This window comes from Halichoerus grypus, chromosome 3 (assembly GCF_964656455.1).
Source record: "Halichoerus grypus chromosome 3, mHalGry1.hap1.1, whole genome shotgun sequence".
In the NCBI taxonomy this organism is placed as follows: domain Eukaryota; kingdom Metazoa; phylum Chordata; class Mammalia; order Carnivora; family Phocidae; genus Halichoerus; species Halichoerus grypus.
The window spans coordinates 173072418-173093773 of record NC_135714.1 but is presented as its reverse complement, the minus strand read 5'-3'; the positions used below and the strand labels follow the sequence as shown (position 1 = coordinate 173093773).

At 36.6% G+C, this 21356-nt stretch overlaps 3 protein-coding genes across 3 annotated transcripts in view; all 3 read left to right on the top strand.

Annotated features, from left to right (window-relative positions):
• ADAM9 (ADAM metallopeptidase domain 9) overlaps positions 1 to 17233 on the top strand; it is a 155921-nt gene extending 138688 nt beyond the window's left edge. Inside the window, exons 19-22 of the mRNA XM_036118917.2 lie at positions 2610 to 2751; positions 4191 to 4278; positions 13883 to 13950; positions 15778 to 17233. Of these exons, the coding sequence (XP_035974810.1) occupies positions 2610 to 2751; positions 4191 to 4278; positions 13883 to 13950; positions 15778 to 15871 (392 nt within the window). The 3' untranslated portion in view covers positions 15872 to 17233. The remainder of the gene's footprint in view (positions 1 to 2609; positions 2752 to 4190; positions 4279 to 13882; positions 13951 to 15777) is intronic.
• Positions 4720 to 7870, top strand: LOC118552472 (nudC domain-containing protein 1-like). Its single transcript, XM_078068169.1, is given in 3 exon segments — positions 4720 to 4725; positions 5922 to 7311; positions 7314 to 7870. Coding segments are annotated over 3 exon segments (1755 nt in total). The 3' UTR covers positions 7673 to 7870.
• Positions 17234 to 19829: 2596 nt separating the features above from the next.
• The window catches only part of LOC118552476 (disintegrin and metalloproteinase domain-containing protein 32-like), a 173424-nt gene continuing 171897 nt past the window's right edge, over positions 19830 to 21356 (top strand). The window contains exon 1 of the mRNA XM_036118919.2: positions 19830 to 19989. Coding sequence (XP_035974812.2) covers positions 19929 to 19989 — 61 coding nt within the window. The 5' untranslated portion in view covers positions 19830 to 19928. The remainder of the gene's footprint in view (positions 19990 to 21356) is intronic.

The window sequence follows — 21356 nt, the reverse complement described above, 5'->3', positions numbered from 1 at the left end:
TTTTTCTTTTTTTTATAACTTTCATGTCTCTATGTAGCATGTTTGATCTTTACTCTAGCTTCTTGAACATGTGTAATACAGTTAGAATAACTTCAAGTGTCTTTGTCTACTAATTCTATCATCTGTATCATTTCTTAGTTTTGACTGATTGATTTTTCTCTTCATTTTGGGTCATATGTTTCTTCTTTGCATGTCCTGTAATTTTTTTCCCCTCACTGGATGCCAGAAACTATGAATTTTGCCTTTTTGTATAGTAGATATTCTGGGATTTCTATTGAGCTTTATTCTCATGTGCTTATGTTACTTGGACATAGTTTGATCCTTTTGGGTCTTGCTTTTAAGCTCTATTAGGCAGGACCTGAACATTTAGTCTAGTGCTGATTTTGCCCTATTACCGAGGCAAAAAGCCTTCTGTTTATTCTACTCAGTGCCATACTGATTATGAAGTTTTCTGCTGTGAATGGTAGGAATAGGCACTCTTCCTCATCCGGTGTGATCTGTGGGGTTTGCGCCCACTAATCCTCTCAGAGGATTCTTTCTCTGGCTTCAAATGGTTTCTTTACATGCATACATAGCTCAGTACCTAGCTGAATATTTGAGAGGAACCCTCTGCAGATCTTTCAAATTATGCCTGTGTAGCTCTCCCTTCTAATACTTTGCTCAGTGAACTCTAGTTGCCTTGGCTTCCTCAGACAACCAGCTCCATCTCCTCAATTCAAGGAGACCACTGAGCTTTGCTTGGGTTCCCTCACCTCTCATTATGATCTGTTAACTTTCCCTAGGCAGCAAACTGGGACAAGTGTAAGGCTTGCCTTACTTGTCTTCTGTGTCTCAGGGATCGCTTTTCTTTATCTGTTGTCCAATGTCTTGAACACTGTTGCTTAATGTATTTTGCCTGGTTTTCTGGTTGTTATAGCTCCCAGGATAAATCTGGTCCCTGTTACTCCATCTTGGCTAGAAGTCGAAGTTGGAACTACGGATTTTAATGACCATGTATCATTTCATTGAGTGGCTGTGCCATAACTTGCCTTAGCTGTTTTCTAATTATTTGACGTTTAGGTTGTTTCTAAGTTTTTGATATGCCATCAATAACTTTGTACTGTACATCTTAGCAGTTTTGTACTTTTTCCAGTTGAAGGATAAATTGCCAGGAATGAGATTATTAGGTTGAAGGTATAATCCTTTTAATGGTCCTTGACCAAAATTCCAAATGAATTTGTGTTAATGTCACTGACAGTATGAAGGTATCAGTTTCAACATAACCTTGCCAGGTTTGGATGCTTTTATTTAAATTCTGTCTACTTATTAGTAAGTATAAAATGAGAGATCAAGCTGACTTTAATTCTTCCTATTATTTTTAATTGGGTTGAATGTTATTTCATGTAGTTTCATACAGGTTTCAACAGAAATTTCTGGTACTTTTACAAACTTAAAATTATGTGGACAACTTTACAGCTTATCACTGCTGTTTATACTTACTATATCCTTTCTTTTTCTAAAGAACATGGAATAGATCAAATTAAAGTGAATTAATGAATTTTAAAATTTATAAGTCTTAAAATCCAGAAGCCATAAAAAATAAGATTAATATATTCAACTACCTAAAAATAATAATAAACTTAGGCATGAAGAAAAGCATTGTATCCTAAGACAAATGACAAAATAGGGAAAATACTTCCAACTCATATCACAAACAAAGGTAATTTCCTAATATATAAAGAGCTTTTAGAAACTGAGAAGAAAGGAAACAATAGTCCAATAGAAAATAGACTGAGCAGAAAAAAGAAATACAATATTTCCTTACACATGAACAGTTGCTCACCTCATAGTATAAAGAAGAATATAAATTAAAATTATATGAAATACAATTTTTCACCTCTTAGGTTGGCAAAATGCAGAAGTTTGACTCTATGGGTAAAGCTGTGAGGAATTCTTGTATATTGCTGGCTGGCATGCTAAATTGTAACCACCACTGTGGTGGATAATTTGACACTACTTTAAAAAATGGTGAATGCATTTACTCTCTGATATAACAGTTCTACTTCTGCAAAATTATTCTATACATATACCTGCACCAGTATGATATCCCATAGGTACAAAGTTATTTATTATCACATTGTTTTAGAATAGCAAAAGATTGGAAAAATAAAAGTATCGGTAGGGTACTGGTTAAATAAACTATAGGACGTCCTTGTAATGGAGTTTTGTATACTTGTGTAGAAAATGAGGTGGTCCTTTATGTATGGTTTAGGAAGATATATAGATAAGTGAAAAAAAATGATGTGCTAAATAGTGCTTATGATATGCTAACTTGTGTATAAGAAAAGGTTGGCAATAAAAGTGTACTTTATTTTTTGCTTTTATTTGCATGAAGAAATAGTATAAGATTGTATAGGAAACTAAAGAAAGTGGTTGTCTAATGGGAAGGCAAAAATGAAGTAGGCAGGGCTGAGGTATGAGCAAGACTTCTCAATGTATTCAATTTCTGTCAGTTTGACTTGAACAATGTGAAAATTAACGTTAAAACATTTATAATCACCTACTATGTTTTAGTTAATATGCATTAACTTCTAATTTAAAGATCATTAATATAATTTTTTTTTCTCTAGAAAAGAATACTGCATTGAGAGATGGACTTCTGGTATTCTTTTTTGCAATTGTTCCCCTTATTGTACTTGCTGCTTTTGTCTTCATCAAGAGAGATCAACTGTGGAAAAGCTACTTCCGAAAGAAGAGATCACAAACATATGAGTACTTAGATTTTTTTCTTTTAAATTCATATTAAATAATTTAAAGTAATTATTAATGATGATAGTCATATCATAGGGGTTGGTTTAAAAATAGGGTTCTAAGAGTTAGCTGGGATCAAAGGATAGTGGTGACTCAGCCACCTCTAATAACGGTGAGGAAAAGGATTATAAGCTACTGAAAATAGCCCGTAAGGTTCATCTTGTTTGACATTGATTTCTGGTACTGGGGGTAAATATAATTTTGGGCTATAACTTTTTAATTGCGCTTCTTAATTCGAGATTAAAATATGAGATAAAGGTAAAAAACATAAATGTCAAAAAATTGTTTTCCATGTCTGTTTGAAGTATCAGCTTCAAAGAGTGTTTCAAATATTGAAAGCATATTTTGTGAATTACAAGTTTTTAAGAAATAAGTTTTGGTGGAAGGAAGGGCTGTCAAAATTCAGACACTTGACATTTCTGGTCTATGTGTCGGACTCTTGTACGACTGTCTCTCAACTATCACTTCTAACATGTTGGCATTAGAATACAACATATATTAGCATAGCCTTGTAATCAGTTTGCCATTTGCTAGAATTATGAACTGGAATAATAAATAAAACTCTCTGAGCTTTGGTTTACTTCCTCTGAAATAGGAATAATATTACCTGTCTCTTAGGGTTGATGTGAGGATTAAATGGGAACGTATTAACAAATAAAATCCATAGCACATTGCTGGCACAATGTAATTACTTAAAAACTCATTTTTATTATGATAAAAAACTAGTTTATTATGATAGTGATTTCTTACTTAGTATATAATATTTTGCTAGGGTATCCTGATGTTAGCTTTAATTTTTAACATATTCTAAAACAGATTTATCTTCCTATTCTTTCTTTCTCTTACTTCCTATCATACTGGAACCGACCAGTCCATAGATAATTCTCCAGTCTGCATCTCTGAAATTTTAGTTCCATACCCGTAGCTCTCTCTTATACATCTCTACTGAGCTGACTTGCTGTCGCCTCAGCATGTCTAAAATTTAGTTGCTATCTTTCCAACCAGCTTCTTTGCTCCTCTTGGGCTTCCTAATTTTTAGAATGACTACTTCATGTTTTGTGTATTCAGCCTTAGAATATGCATTTACTCTTTGATTTGAGGAAGACCTGAGGAGAAAAGTTTGGAAACAAACACTGGCCTAATTGGCCAAATTTTATGGTTCCTTAGAATTTCAGGTTATTTAATTGTAAAATGGGGTTAATGAAACTTTCTAGTACTGTAAAGATGAAAAATGTGTGAACTGTTAAACATGCCATAAAGATTTTAGCTGTCATTGTGACCATCATTACCACCACTACGAACATCATTATTCTATTTCTCAGAAAATGCAATGCATGTGTAACATGTCACGTAGAAACGATCTAATCTTACCTTAGCTCAAAAGTAATCGTCTCTTTCAGATCAGATGGCAAAAACCAAGCGAAAGCTTCTAGACAGCCAGTGAGTGTTCCTCGACATGCTTCTTCAGTGACTTCTCCCAGAGACGTTGTAAGTTTAAAACAAAAAATATTTTTTTATTATATTATGGTATCACATTGCTAAAAATTTCAAAAACAATTGCTACATGGGTATAGAAATAAGCATAGATGATTTCTTAAGAATTTAAGAGTGTGGTCTCTGGATTAATGAAAACAATACCAGTGGGGTCCCTGGCTCAGAAGAGTCGGGAGAAAATATCTAGACATTAAGAATGCTTTGCCCTGAAACCAAGATTGGGAAATGACATGGGATATCTGCTGTCACTACTTTTTTCTATGTCTGCTCTCTGTCTGTTTTCAATGCCTGGCTTCCCTAGGGTGTGCGGCCAAAGACCTGGTGCTGAGCTCCTGGAATAGGCCTCATTGTCTCAGTACTGGGACCAGTAATCACTGTTCCTTTGAGTGTATTAGGGAGTACTGGGGTAATAATATCCTTTTTTTCTTTTTCCGTATGCGTGTATCCCTAAGAAATATATAATATTACTTCAGATGTTTTTAAACTTTATATATGTTTTGTTTGCTATTTCATGCATCTATCTGCAACCTGCTTTTTCCTTTAACATTGCTTTGTGCTTTAGCCCTCTTAATACCTGTAGCCCTCATTCATTTGTTTTCACTTTTGATGTTATGTTACTTAAATACCACGCAATTTTAAAATCCATTTTTCTATTAGTAGATTCCAATTTTTTGTAACTACGAACAAGGCTGAGATGAACAGTTTATATATATCTTCTCATGCACATATGTGAGTTCTAGGACTGCATCGTCTAATACAGTAGTTACTATCACATGTGGCTATTTAAATTTCATTTTAAATTAAATGAAATTAAGAATTCCGTTCCTCATTCATGTTTTAAATGCTCAGTAGATCACATGTGGCCAGTGATTACCATATTGAAAAGCATAGATACAGAATATTTCCATCAATGCAGAAAATTTTATTAGAAAGCACTGATCTAGGGGCAGGTATGAATGAAAATGCTGGGCTGAAAGATATGTAACTATTTACTGGAAATTGCCAAATTCATTTCCAAAGAGGTTACACCATTGGGTGATTGTATCATCAATGGTATATGTGCATTCCTGTTGATCTACATCCTTGTCAACACTTGATATTGTCAGACTTTTAAAGTCTTTCCAGTTATGTGGAGTTAAAGTCATTAGATATCCTTCCTCATGTTTTATTACAGATGAGTATGTGTGTGTGTGTGTGTATATATATAATCTCCCTATTCTACTCCCTTTTCCTTTTTAAAAAAGAAACAAAAAATTGTTATGCTATTTTCCCCCTTAAACATATATGTTGGAGAATTTTCCATAACACTACATATGCAGGGTGCTCACACATGCAAGTTAGAAATTACATATGTGTTCTTCATCCTTGATATATTTTTTCCTTTTTTAATTGTGTAAAATAAATATATCCTAAAATTTGCCATTTTAACCATTTTTGAATATACAATTCAGTGACACTAATTATATTCACAATATTGTGCAATCATCACCACTATCTATTCCTGAAACCTTTTCATCAGAAACTCTATACCCAAGCGTTTTCCGGGATGGGAACCACTCCGCCTGGGAGCCTCGTTGCTATGAGCGAGGCGCAGACCTTTCAACAAGAGCTTTATTAATTCTCACGCTACGACCCAGGAAGGCTATGGAGTGGCTGCTAATTGCTCTCTGCGTGTGAAGAGACCTCTGTTGGATATCCGTTTCGAGGGTTACCAGCTCTTCCTCACGCTGCTGCCCTGTTACCAGCTGGAGCTTGACACAGCCGTGGCAGAAGTAGAACTTCGAGATGATCAACATACGCTGGAACACATGCATGCTTTTGGAAGGTATAGTTACTTACACTGTGATTCATGGTATCAAGACAGTGTCTACTACACTGCTAACCTTGGAAGAGTTATGAATTTAACAGTGATGCTGGACACTGCTTTAGGAAAACCACGAGGAGTGTTTCAACTTCCCACAGATTTGACAGCATATGACAGTCGTCTTTGTGCATCTGTCCATTTCACATCTTCTACCTGGGTTACCTTGTCAGATGGAACTGGACGATTATATCTCATTGGTACAGGTGAACGTGGAAATAGTGCTTCTGAAAAATGGGAGATTATGTTTAATGAAGAGCTTGGCAATCCTTTTATCATAATTCACAGTGTCTCACTGCTGAATGCTGAAGAACATTCAGTAACTACCTTACTTCTTCGAATAGAGAAAGAGGAATTGGATATGAAAGGAAGTGGATTCTGTGTTTCTTTGGAGTGGGTCACTATCAGAAAAAACAAAGATAATAACAAATATGAAATTATTAAACGTGATATTCTCCGTGGAAAGTCAGTACCACATTATGCTGCTATTGAGCCTGATGGGAAGGGTCTGATGATTGTCTCCTACAGGTCCTTCACATTTGTTCATGTTGGTCAAGATCTTGAAGAAAATAAGAATGAGAACATGTCAGAGAAAATCGAAGAACCTCTGTATTACTGGCAACAGACTGAAGATGATTTGACAGTAACAATACGGCTTCCAGAAGGCAGTTCTAAGGAGGACATTCAAGTACAGTTTTTGCCTGATCACATCAACATTGTGCTGAAGGGTCAGGGGTTTCTGGAAGGAAATCTCTATTCATCTATTGATCCAGAAAGCAGTACATTGGTAATTAAAGAGAATAATTGCTTGGAGATTTTCTTGATTAAAAAGAATGAAGGACTAACATGGCCAGAGCTAGTGGTCGGTGATAAGCAAGGAGAGTTTATAAGAGACTCAGCCCAGTGTGCTGCAATAGCTAAACGTTTAATGCATTTGACCTCTGAAGAACTGAATCCAAATCCAGATAAAGAAAAACCTTGTAATGCTCAAGAGTTAGAAGAATGTGACATTTTCTTTGAAGAGAGCTCCAGTTTATGCAGATTTGATGGCAGTACATTAAAAACTACTCATGTGGTGAATCTTGGAAGCAACCAGTACCTTTTCTCTGTCATAGTGGATCCTAAAGAAGTGCCCTGCTTCTGTTTGCGCCATGATGTTGATGCCCTACCTGGCAACCACACTCCAGCAAACAAGATGATATGTGGGAACATATTGCAACTTTCAATGCTTTAGGCTACGTCCAAGCATCAAAGAGAGACAAAAAATTTTTTGCCTGTGCTCCCAATTACTCCTATGCAGCCCTGTGCGAATGCCTTCGTCGAGTATTCATCTACCGTCAGCCTACTCCCATGTCCACTGTACTTTACAACAGAAAGGAAGGCAAGCAAATAGGACAGGTTGCTAAGCAGCAAGTAGCAAGCCTAGAAACCAATGATCCTATTTTAGACTTTCAAGCAACAAATGAGAGATTATTTGTTCTCACTACCAAAAACCTCTTTTTAATAAAAGTAAATACAGAGAATTGATTACTCCAACATGTTGGCTTTTCTGTCGTGGAAAAGTATTCAGTGATAGCCAGAAGGTTGGTAGTTATACTGTAACCTGTTAAGTTTTACTATGTTAAATAAAATTATCTTGTATGAATTTTTTATTTTTTAAAGGATATTGGAAATATATTCAAGAGATTATGATTCTGTAAAAGTTATGGAATGAAGCTGAAAATTTAGAGGAAGTTGGCTTCTATTAAAAAAATATAAAAGTATTAGTAAGTATAATTATTTTTAAAAAACAGGCTGGAATTTCATCTTTGTTATGAAAGATGTACAGTTCAGTGTTTAAAAATAAAAATATTTATCATGAAAAAAAAAAAAAAGAAACTCTATACCCAAAGCAATAACTCCCATTTTTCCCTCCCCCTTACCCCTATCAACCACTATTCTACTTTTTTTTTACTGAGATGTAATTGACATACATTTATTAGTTTTGGGTGTTCAACATAATGACTCAATATTTGTATATATTGTGAAATGATCAATCACCACAAAAAGTCTAGTTAATATCCATTAGCCCACATAATTTTACTATCCTTGTGATGAGAACTTTTGAGATCTATTCTCTTAGCAATTTTCAAATATACAGTACAATATTTTAACTATAGTCACCATGCTGTGTACATTACATTTCCATGACTTACTTATTTTGTAACTGGAAGTTTGTACCTTTTGACCTCCTTCACCCAATGTCACCCCATCCCCCACTCCCACCTCTGGCAACCACCAATCTGTTCTCTGTATGTGTGAGTTTTTTTTTTTTTAAGATTCTACATATAAGCGAGGTCATAGAGTATTTGTCTTTCTGTCGGACTTACTTCACTAGTATATTGCCCTCAGGGTTGATCCATGTTGTTGAAAATGGCAAGATTTCCTTCTTTTTTATGGCTGAATAGTATTTTATTATATATATATATACACAGCACATCTGTATGTATGTATGTATACCTAAGAGTGGAATTGATATGTTATATCGTTATTCTGTATTTAACTTTTTGAGGAACCACCAGATGGTTTCCACAGTGGCTACACCATTTTACATTTCTACCATGAGTGTTCTGATTTCTTCCCATCTTTGTCAACACTTGTTATTTTCTGTTTTTGCTTTGCTTTTTAAATTTTAATTATAGCCATCCTAGTGGATGTTGAATGGTTCCTTGTTGTGGTTTTGATTTGCATTTCTCTAATGATTAGTGATGTTGAGTATCTTTTCATGTGCTTATTAGCCATTTGTATCTCTGGTCTGGAGAAATGTGTATTCAAGTCCATTGCTCATTTTTTTAATTGGGTTGCTTGTCTTTTTGTTGTTGAGTTGTAGGTCTTTATATATTCTGGGTATTAACACTTTATCAGATATATGATTTGTAGATATTTTCTTCCATTCTATAGGTTGTCTTTTCACTTTGTTGATAATGTCCTCTAATGCACAAGATTTTTTAATTTTTATGAAGTCCAGTTTATCTGTTTTTTCTTTTGTTGCTTATGCTTTTGATGTCATCTCTAACAATCCATTGTCAAATCCAAGGACATGAAGATTTACTTGTATGTTTTTTAAAAGTTTTATGATTTTAGTTCTTATGTTTAGATCTTTGATCCATTTTGAGTAATTTTTGTATATGGTATGAAATAGGGGTTCAGTTTCTTTCTTTTGCATGTAGAAATCCACTTGTCCTGGCCTTATTTGTTGAAGAGACTATTCTTTCTTCATCGAATGGACTTAAAACCTTGTGGAAAGTCAGTTGGCCATAGATGTATAGGTTTATTTCTATTCTCTCAATTTTATTCATTTGGGCTCTATTTCCATCCTTATGGCAGCTCTACACTATTTTGATTGTTGTGGGGTTGTAATGAGTTTTGACATTGCGAAGTGTGAGTCCACCAACTTTTTTCTTCTTTTTCAAGATTGTTTTGTTATTTAAGGCCCCTTTGATTCCGTATGATTTGAGAATCTACTTTTCCATTTCTGCAAAAAAGGCTGTTGGAATTTCGATAGGGGTTGTGTTGAATCTACAGATCACTTTGGGTTATATTGACATATCCTGACAGTATTAAGTCTTTGAATCCATGAACACTAGTTGTATTTCCATTTATTTAGATCTACTTTAATTTCTTTCAGCAATGTTTTGTAATTTTCAGTATACAAGTCTTTGACCTTCTTGGTTAAGTTTATTCCTAGGTGTTTTATTCTTTTGGATGCTGTTAAATGGAACTGCTTTCTTAATTTCCTTTTTGGATTTTTCATTGTTGGTGTATAGAAACAAAACCAATTTTTGCATGTTCATGTTACATCCTGCATCTCTGCTGAATTCATTTGTTAGCTCTAGTAGCTTTCTTGTGGACCCTTCGGGATTTTTTGTTTATATAGGATCGTGTTATCAGTGAATGGAGGTAGTTGTACTTCTTTCCAAACTGGATGTCTTTTATTTTCTTTTCTTCTCCTGTTGATCTGGCTAGATTTTCCAGTAATATGTTGCATAGCAGTGGTAAAAGCAAGCATCCTTGTGTTCCTAATTTTGAGGTCAGTTTCCTTGGCATATTTAAATATTTCCCCATGTTCTTCTAGTGACATCTTTCATGTTGATAATGAGAAGTCCTTAAAGCAGTTCCTGATAGCTATTTTTAAAAGGTTTTCGGCTGTCGGTAGTTAGAGTCCTTATGTATGAGATTGGGAAAGACCATCTCTCATCTCAAATCCATTTTTAAAATAATACAGCAATATCAGTTTTTACTTTTTTTTTTTAAAGATTTTATTTATTTGTCAGAGAGAGAGACAGAGCGCAAACAGGGAGAGAGGCAGGCAGAGGGAGAAGCAGGCTCCCCGCTGAGCAAGGAGCCCAATGCAGGACTCTATCCCAGGACTCTGGGATCATGACCTGAGCCGAAGGCAGATGCTTAACCGACTGAGCCACCCAGGCGTCCCCAGCTTTTTCTTTTTGTTTAATATTTACTTTATGTCTTTTTACGTGCAACTTTTCTTTGTCTTTATGTTGTCTCTTATAAACAGAATATCTTATTTAAAAATTTTTTAAAAATATTTGTCTTTTAACTGGAGACTTTATGTTGAGTGCAATTATTAATATAGTTTTTCTACCGTATTATTTTTGTAATCTCATTGTTTTCCTGTTTCTTCTGTTTTCTCCCCACACCACAAAGCCTCTTCTATTTTTTTGGACTGATTTAGTTTCCTCCTTGCTCCATTTCATTTTTCTCCTCTGCTTGTCTTTAGATACATTGTTAGATAAATTAGATTCAAATCCATTTGTTATTTATGATAGTTTCTTGTAGCTTCATTATGTTTTTAAAAGCACTCATTTCTTTAAACATACAAAATACCTACTTTTTGTGCTTTATCTGATCATTTTAATATGTGCAGTCTTGGTTCTGTGGTTTGTTATTTCTACTGATTCTTGCAGTGGCTTGTTTGCTAGTGTGCTTTGTGATACTGATTGTAAACTGGCATTCTTTTGAATTTTATATGGGAGAATTATTTCAGTCTTGAATTATAGTGAGTTCCTGCAGAGAGTGTGTGTATTTCCCTTGGCCACGTGTTTGAGGGCATGGTCAATCTTCTGTGCCTTTATTTTTTATTATTATTATTATTATTTTTTAATTTTTTAAAGATTTTATTTATTTGAAAGAGAGAGACACAGTGAGAGAGGGAACACAAGCAGAGGAAGTGGGAGAGGGAGAAGCAGGCTTCCTGCTGAGCAAGGAGCCTGATGCGGGGCTTGATCCCGGGATCCCGGGATCATGACCTGAGCCAAAGGCAGACGCTTAATGACTGAGCCACCCAGAGCCCCTCTGTGCCTTTAAATTAAAATTTTTGTTGGTGTTTTTTTGGGTCACACAAGTGTTATGAACTCTGCTCCCCCAAACCTTTGTGAGGATGGGTGTATGGTTAGAAATTCCCCAGGGAGATGATTTTCTTTTATTCCCCTTCTACCAGTACCAAGGTCTATTTAGGCAAGTTTCTCCACTGTTCCTTGGGACAGGTGTTTCTTTATTGAGTTAATCCAGTGAGGATATTGCCCTTTAGGGGCCTACGCTTTATATTAGGTCTTATATTCAGCATTCCATCCTGTTCAGCATTCCATCCAATTCCATCCAATTCTAGGTCTATATATTACCTGAAAACATATAATGTAGCCCACCAGGGATGGAAGATATTCATAGGACAAACGCTGTTACATATCTGGACTCTTTCATACTTATTGTTTTTTGGTCTTTAAGATGTTTCTTACTCCCTAGTAACTCATTCAAGCATTAAAAAAAAAAAATACCTGGGGTGCATGGGTGGCTCAGTCAGTTAAGCATCTGCCTTTGGTTCAGGTCATGATCCTGGCGTCCTGGGATCAAGCCCCGTGTCAGGCTCCTTGCTCAGCAGGGAGCCTGCTTCTCCCTCTCCCTCTGCCTGCTGTTCCCCCTGCTTGTGCTGTCTCTCTCTCTGTGTCAAATCAATAAATAAAATCTTTAAAAAAAAATAAAAAAAATACCTGTTAATATTTTAACCAGCATTTTAGTGCTCTCTACTTGGAACATTTTAGTCCATTGTTTGTAAGAAGCATGTATCCCAGGCTTTTAATAACTGTATACCAGTCCATCTTATGGATTTATCACAAATTTAAAAACCAGTTGTTTCAAATCTTGTTACCACAGAAAAATGCAGTATCAAGGATCCTTCTATATACGTCTTTGCATACATGTAAAAGTATATGTTAAATTCCAAGAAGTAGAGTTTAACTATCCTTTTAAAGTGCTGCTTCCATGGGTTGGTGGAAAGGGAATGAGACATTTTCTTGTGTCCCTTCTCCATTTAACAGTATAAGCAAATATTCTTTGGGGCAGAAAAATAGACTGTCTGTTCTACAGCGGGACCCAGAGAATGTTCAAGCTCTTCTCCAACACCGTGCATATTCTTTTTTTTTTTTTTTTTTTTGAGATAGAGAGCCTGCAAACATGGGGAGGGGCAGAGAGAGAATTTTAAGTAGGCTCCACGCCCAGCGCTTAAACTCATGACCCTGAAATCAAGAGTTGGATGCTTAACCGTAATTCCATCTGATCTTCCCTAACTTTTCCTAATGTAATGTGATATGTGAAAAATATTCGTACTTTTACTTTCTTATTTATTATAGACTCTCACTTTATTATAAAACTTCTTTCAACTATCTTGTCAAGGAAGGAATATCATGAATCCCCAAATTAAGGGTTGTAAATTAGGAGTATTTACAATACTAGTTAGATACCGAACAGGTTTGGCAATATATTTTTGGAAGATTTTATTTAAAATATGTTGATAGGGGGTGCCTGGGTGGCTCAGTCGGTTAAGTGTCTGCCTTCGGCTCAGGTCATGATCCTGGGGTCCTGGGATCGAGTCCTGCATTGGGCTCCTTGTGCAGTGGGGAGCCTGCTTCTTCCTGTCCTTCTGCCTGCCGTTCCCTCGCTTGTGCTCTCTCTCTCACTATCTCTCGCTCTTTGTCAAATAAATAAATAAAATCTTAAAAAAAAAATATGTTGGAACACCTGGGTGGCTCAGTTTGTTAAGCAGCTGCCTTCGGCTCAGGTCATGATCCCAGAGTCCTGGGATCGAGTCCCACATCGGGCTCCCTGCTCTGCGGGAAGCCTGCTTCTCCCTCTCCCTCTGCTGCCCCCCCTGCTTGTGCACTCTCTCTCTCTCTCTCTGACAAATAAATAAAATCTTTTAAAAAAATATGTTGATGGGGCTCCTGGGTGGCTCAGTCAGTTGAGCGTCTGGCTCTTGGTTTCAGCTCAGGTCATGATCTCAGGGTTGGGGGATTGAGCCCCACACTGGGCTCTGTGCTCAGCATGGAACCTGCTTGAGATTCTCTCCCTCTCCCTCTGCACCTCCCCACTTCATGCTCTCTCTCTCTCTAAAATAAATAAATAAATCTTTAAAAATATATATATTGGTATAGGAAATGAGTTACCTTTTAATTAATGTAGTTGATTAGAACCAAGATTATAATAGTATTATTGAATTAAAAAAATATAGCCTTAAAAGAATTAAGTATTCCACATTCAGTGGCAAAGATATGTTGAATAAGCAAACTATTTTTAAATGTCAGCATTGTAAATATCTATTCATTGATTTAAAATATATTGATTACTTTCTGTATCGAAAACATATTTATGAGTGCATTGTGGTAATAACTGTTTTTTCCTTTTTAGCCTATATATGCAAACAGAATTCCGGTACCAACTTACGCAGCCAAGCAGCCTCAGCAGTTCCCATCAAGGTCTGAAGTGAATTCACTTAGATTACTTAACCAGAGTAAAACCCATTGCTCCCTTGTATTTAATTTAGCACAGGGTATTTCTTGCCAACAGTTTAGATAGAACACAATTTTTAGAAAAGCTTTTAAGAACTTTTTATGTAAGTTTTATCATATTAGTGCAGTGTCAATATGCAATTTTAAAGAAGTCTGGGGCGCCTGGGTGGCTCAGTTGTTAAGCGTCTGCCTTCGGCTCAGGTCATGATCCCAGGGTCCTGGGATTGAGCCCCGCGTTGGGCTCCCTGCTTGGCGGGAGGCCTGCTTCTCCCTCTCCCACTCCCCCTGCTTGTGTTCCCTCTCTCGCTGTGTCTGTCAAATAAATAAATAAAATCTTAAAAAAAAAAATTTTAAGTCTGAGCAAGACAAGCAAATGGTGCTACAGCCTTCGGTGTATGTAAGATTCAGAAGCAAGGGCCTTTAAAATACCCAGCAATGGCAAACCAGATGGGTAAGACCAGCCTTCCTATTAGGAACAGCTAGAGAAGCTAGACAAGGTAAGGAAATATGTGTTTGAAGGCCTGAGTGAACTATCAGATAGGAAACGAGGAGGAAATGTGGGGCCCAGGAGAGAAAGGCAGTCCGGACATAATCCCAGCTTTTGGGGGACAGTTTTCCATCCTGGACATGTCTCCCAATTCTCAATGTGAGAACTAAGAGGCTAGGAAGCTGAGGAGAGCTTGCAACAAATTCCCAGGGCTGAGGGGGCAAGAACTGGAGCCCAGCCAAGCAGGAGGTTTCCTGGCAGTCCTCCCAGGCACTGTGTTGGGCCCCAGCGATAAGGATAAACTAGATCCTTAACTTATTTCTACAATTTTTTATGTTTGGCCCCAGTCAAAAGAGCAGACCTACAAGAAAAGAAAATGTGACTAAAACAAGAAAAGCCACAGATGATAGAAACAAACTCAGAGGGTATTACCCAGTGAGGAGCATCATCAGCCACAGACTTTAAAATGACTAATGATTATGTCATTGAACTAATAGTTAAGATTGAGACTTTTCAGCGCAGTACTACAAACTTTAATAAAAGAATCATATGGAAGTTCTAAAACTGAAAAACACAAGCACTGAAATCTTTCAGTTCTCAATGGATGGACTTAAAATCAGCAAGGAAGAACATTGATTACGATGTTTTGCAATATATAAAGTGCATCTTACCCCTCCCACCCCCAAAAGTCCCTCAAATTGCAACTGAATTGCAACACTAAGGAGTGTTCTCCTGTATAATCTTTATTATATAATAAGAGTGCGTGGAAATCCAGCTGCGCATCAAGAGAGGAATATATAAATTGTGAGACAGATATTCACCAGGTCATGTTCTGGTGTGTTATCGGAGTAGAGGAATACTAGAATTGGATGAAGAGGGTGAGGAAGGGTATAGAGGTGAAGGACAGGTATAGAAGAGTCATAGCAGGTTTGATTCTCAGAGTGGGTGTTAGTTTTGAATGAGTGGAATTTCAGCTTTATTTATGTAAACGGAGCTAGTGACCTCGCTTGTCTTTTACAATTTGTCTTTTCAATTTCATGTGTTACTCCTTTTAAAAATATATAAACCAGAACCTTCATATAATATTTTTGATTATAGAATAGCATTACTTTTTGGTAGTTACTCCATTTTAGACGCTGATTGCATCCTTTAACCATTGCATATAAGATGAATAATAATCTCAGAATATAATGTACTCTTAAGAATTGTCAGCAATGTTAAAGATGGTGTTACATTGGGCTTTTAATGGCGTAGTATTATTTTATGCAGTTGAAACACGTAATTAACTGTCTTTTTTCCCCTCACAGGCCACCTCCACCACAACCGAAAGTATCATCTCAGGGAAATTTAATTCCTGCTCGTCCTGCACCTGCACCACCTTTATATAGTTCCCTCACTTGAATTTTTTTTTTTTTTTTTTTACCTTTACTTTTGCAGACATCTTCAGGGAACTGAGCTAATCCTTTTTTTTTTTCCTGATATTTTCTTGAAAAGCCTTTCTTCCTGCTGCAACTATGAATGAAAACAAAATACCATAAAACAAACTTTGCTAACACAGAAAAACAGAAATTGAGTAGTGGGAATTGAGAAATATAAGAAATGCAGTAAAGTCAGGGCATTTAGAATAACATTTCCATTTCCATCACTGAATAAGTCTTATTCAGTCATTCTGTGAGGTTAATGCACCAGACATGGATTATGTTATTTTAAACATGGTATTGTAATGATTCTTAAGTTAAGTTTTGTCATTAAATGCTTAAATGACAAATTTTGACCTTAGTTGCCATTAATGTAGTTTCTGGTTGAACATGTGATTATCTAATACCTGTGAAAACTAATTAGCTGTCAGTAATATCTAATGTTTTTCATCTTGCACGGACTAATAATCATCATATGCTAGAATCTTGTCTATCTCATTCACTACACAAATAAAGGAATATTCTGTCTTCAGAAGAATGCGCAAAATCCACAATTTAGATATCATCATCTTATTTTGAGAGTACAAAGTATACTAAAAGTGTGTATGTGTGTATTCACACACAGTGATTGTCCTCCTTTTTTATGATCATTCTGTGGATAAATGATTCCATGGATTCTAGGGATAGTAGAGTCTATGGGTCTATCTATGGATAATGAATATTAGAAAAATTAATTTAATAATAGAATTTCTATTATGAATCATGTTAAAGCATGGCATTCTTTTACAATAGCATTATTTTAAATAAATTAAACTTTAAGGTACGGAGTATTTAATAGAACTAATCAGATATGCTGTTGACACCTGGCTCTAACAAAGCAGGAGCTCTTATAATATCTTCAATCAAATTGAGATATCATAAAACCACTTGAGAATTTCATGAGCACTTTAAGTTTAAAATCTGAAACTTCAAAGCTTGCTATTAATATAATTTAGAATGTTTACATTTACTAAGGTGTGCTGGATCATGTCTCTGTTGTAACTAATGTTTTCAAAGAAATTAGGCTGGAGAAAAGAAGTTAGAAAAGGTTTTTCTTAGTAAAAGCAAAAAAACTAGTGAGGTGTGTAGGAGTTATTATTCCCTCTGTGTAAAAAATGAATTTTTACTTCAGAAAAAATGATATGGATGGTGAAATTTTAAACACTCAAATTTTCATAACCTTTCATAATAAAATTTAATAATAGGTTTATTAACTGAATTTCATTAGTTTTTCAAAAAATTTTTGTTTGTGTATATATACATATACAAATATAACATTTGCAATAAATAAAAGACTTGAAATTCTGTTTTGTGTCGCCCAGTAACTTCCTAAATACCCAGCTCTTTATAACCTTATTAATTAAAACATACTAGTTTTAGATAAAACCACTAGTCAAACTTTTACAGATATTATCTTACTAATTTTCAGACTTCTGCCGAATTGTGCACAGTGGCTTTTTTGTTATTAAAGGAAAACAGATTAGTTTTGAAGAAGACAAATATTTCAGTTCTTTGAAGATGATACATTATTTTAACAATCTGGTATATATTAAAAATTACATATAGGATGTGGGTGGACAAATACTCAGGGGCCAGGCAGTCCATAAAAAGGACAGTAGGATATAGAAATATAGGGAAAATTTGTACTTCAGTGTATGCATTGTCTGGAGTTTAGACTCTAGAAGAGAACTCACCTTTCCTGGCTTTAGGATTCTATAGGAGCTATTTTACAATAGTAAAATAGTTTTATCACTGTAGATAACTGATAGCAATGTGTCCATAGACATGAAAATTCTGCCCAGCAGAGGTTCAGCTGACATCCCTCCCTTTTTTGCCTCCATTAGCACATTTATTTCAATATTCCTGATCTTTGGATTCTCCTTTGAACTGGCTGTAATACCTCACCACTTTACTCATTAATGAAGTAAACAGTCTTTAATGTGTGTTCCTTTTAAAAAAAAGTGTAAACACTCCCAAATGATGATTCTTCATTTCAGTTTAAATCTTTGAATGAATTCATATAAGACTAAAATGTTTGTGTCTTTCTGTCATATAGTCTCAATTTTTGCAACTGTAATTCGTATCACTGAAATCTTGGTAATATTTTAACTATATAACTTAAAACTTTTCTCAGAATTCGATAAATCCTTGGATTTTTGAATATTTAGGAAGTTTTTCTAAAAGACTTTGATCAGTCTGAACTTACTTTTGTATATATTTTTTTGCATGTTTTATATGCTTTTCACTTAGGTTTTCCTTGATTTATTCTGGATTGCTGTTAAAAATTGTAAAATTTCTTAGCCATAGATGTCACTTCAAAATTTGCAAATATTAAAGGGCTTCTTTGCCATCTGCTAAAGACATTTTAATAATTAGATCAATTATATGTAACTTTGATATCACTGTTGGACCATAGGTTCACAAAATTACCTTGCTCAGGATATTGCATTTTCCCTTTCTCTCAAGCAGATGCCTGGGTCTCTAACCATATAGTTAAGCACAGTCCAGGTTTTCAAACCACAAATCAGATTTTACTAAATTCCATAAATGTTTACTGAAACTCTACCATCTTGCAGGTATCATTAGGCACTGTGATACATAAGTTCTGGATGGTACATCTAACTCCTGTTATGGAGAGAACTAAATACACAAGAATAATATAAAGTCTGCTTAAAGGTTGAAGAAGAGAAACAATAATAAACCAGGATTTCATTCAAAATACTTCCCACTAATTTACAAGTCTAAGTACTTACTGTAGTTATTTTCCTAATACTACGAAGCAAGATGAAACCAGCTTTTGGCTCAACTACTGCTTAGAAACAGTGTTCGTCTAGCATTGGCTGTTCTGTTGGGATACAAGCTGGGTGTAGATTTTTGTTGCCTTGTTTTTAGGCTTAGACGGTCCTGTTGAAATCCTTTGCATCAGTAAAATCGCATCTCAACTGTCAGTTTAGATGTGGTGATTCCCTAAGTGAGCTTTTCTGTGTTCCCACCCAGCCTTTCAGTTTATGTGTCTGCCTTTCTGTTAATTAGTATGATCCATTAATTCATTCTTTGGGATTTCAAAAGAATTAAAAGGTAGTGCATATAGGTGGAGACTGGAGGTGAGGCCGAGAGGGAGGAGGCATTGCAGTCCCAGGGAATAAGGCAATGTTTATTCAGAAAGACCAGAAGTCAGAGTGGCCAAAGGATTGCGGATAGGAGAAAATGGGTGGCAGCTTGGGCTTGGAATTTAGAAAATTTTTCTACTGGAACATACGTACTGGAATTCTGGGTAAGAATCTTCACCATATCATTCACTACATATTTGAGTAAGTATTCACTGTACTGAGAAGGTATTGAACAAGAGAATGATATCACATGAATTCTAGCCAAGGGCTTGTGAAGAACCAGACTGATTGGAGGAAAAGTAGACACAGCCTGATTACTCAGTGCATTTGAGCAGTAGGTATGGGGGAAAAAAACAAAAAACAAAACCCACAGCAGACTCTTTTCAAAGATATCAAAGTCTCACTTTTCCCCTTTTTGGAATCTTTTTCACACATCTGGCTATTTTTATTTTTAGAAACCCAGCTTTAGTAAATAATGAGTGTGTGCGTGCATATAGTTTTAAATTCAGAAAGTATCGCACGATCGTCTTTTAGAACAAATGGAAGTGTGTGCTACAGAACAGCTACAATAAATGCGTTAGTACTTTCAGGTCCGTCAACACGAAAGGTTGGTGGGGGACCGCAACTGCGACGGCACGGGTGGCTGGATAACCCCACCTGAGCCGCGGGCTCTCTCGGTCGGGCACGCGGGATTTGGGCTGGGGGCAAGGTGGGCGCACCCTGCAGGCGACTAGCATTCGGGGCGCTGCCTAGCCGGCGCGCCCCTGGCCACAGCGGCCTCGCGAGACCGCCGCCCCACGAGCGCGCGCGGGTGAGCGGCGGCCGAGGCGTCCTTCCAGCGCTCTCAACGGCCGCCGGCTCAGTCCACTCTTGGAGCCCAGAAGCCACACCATGCTCCGCCTAATGCTGCTGCTGCTCGCTGGGCTCGGTGGCTTGCTGGCGTCAGGACCGGGTAAGGCAGCGGAGAGCCTGTTACACGGGGTCTGGGCAGACGAAGGTTTTTCTTTTCCTTCTTTCAAGGAGAACCTGCTCCGGCCAAATGGTGGCCCAACTCGATTGAAATCCCCGCGGTAGCCTGGAAACCCGGCCTTTTGGGGGCGCTCTGTAGGGATAGAGAAGAGACTCCCTAGAAGGGAAAATAACTTTAATGAGCTCAAGGACAGATCTCTTTCTTTTTGAATCTGGGGTGGGGGTAGCCTTTCTTGTAGGTCTTTCATGCACTTCACAAAACTGCCCCAACGTTTCCTGCACTCAGAAGCACCCCAGAATCTTCTTGAACTCCACTCAAAACCCAAACGAAAACGAAAACAAAAGCCGTACTCTCCTCACATACCATTTGTTCCAACATAACTTGTCTGGCATACCTATGGGGAATAATTTGCCCTGCAGTCAAAAAAAAAAAAGATTCAGCGTCTGTTACGCTGAGTGACAAAGGTACATTATGGCAGGATACAAAGAACAGTATAAAGAAGCCTCAAAATTTTAAAATATATTAGGGCTGGTTTAGATGCAAACAAACATTTTAGATATGTTCTTATTTTTCTTCCCTTTTTATACACTGTTCTGAATCTTGCCATCCTGTGTCAGTGTCAGTACACGGAGTGTCTTTTCTCCCCATCTGCACAGCACTCCCTTGTTTGGAGGTGCCACAGTTTATTTAGCCAGTTCTTTTATTAATAGACTTTTGGATTGTTACCAGTCTTTTTGCTATTGCATGCTATATTAGTGACCTTGAGCTGCCATAACAAAATGCCCTAGATGGGGTGGCTTAAACAACAGAAATTTATTTTCTCACAGTTCTGAAGATAGGAAGTCTGAGCCCAGGATGCCATCGTGTTGGGGATCTGGTGAGGTCTTTCTTCCTGGCTAATAGACCATGGCTTTCTTGCTATGTACTCAGATGGCCTCTTCGTGTGGGGAGAGAGAGCAAACCCTTCTTATAAGGACGCTGATCCCATCCTGAGAGATCCACCTTCATGGCCACCCTTAGCCCTAATTACCTTCCAAAGGTCCCATTTCTAAATACCATCACACTGGGGTTAGGACTTCAGCATGAAATTCTGGGGGGACACAAACCTTCACCATAACACACCATAACACACTCAGTATTTTAATGCAGTGGTTTGCAAACTTTTTGGAATTTTTCTTTACACATTAACAATTACAGAAATTCTCAAAGAGCTTTTGCTTATGTTTTGTTTATATCTGTTAATATTTGTCATTTTGGAAATTAATATAGAAATTTAAGAATTTTTATTCATTTAAAAATCGGGCGCCTGGGTGGCTCAGTTGGTTAAGCGACTGCCTTCGGCTCAGGTC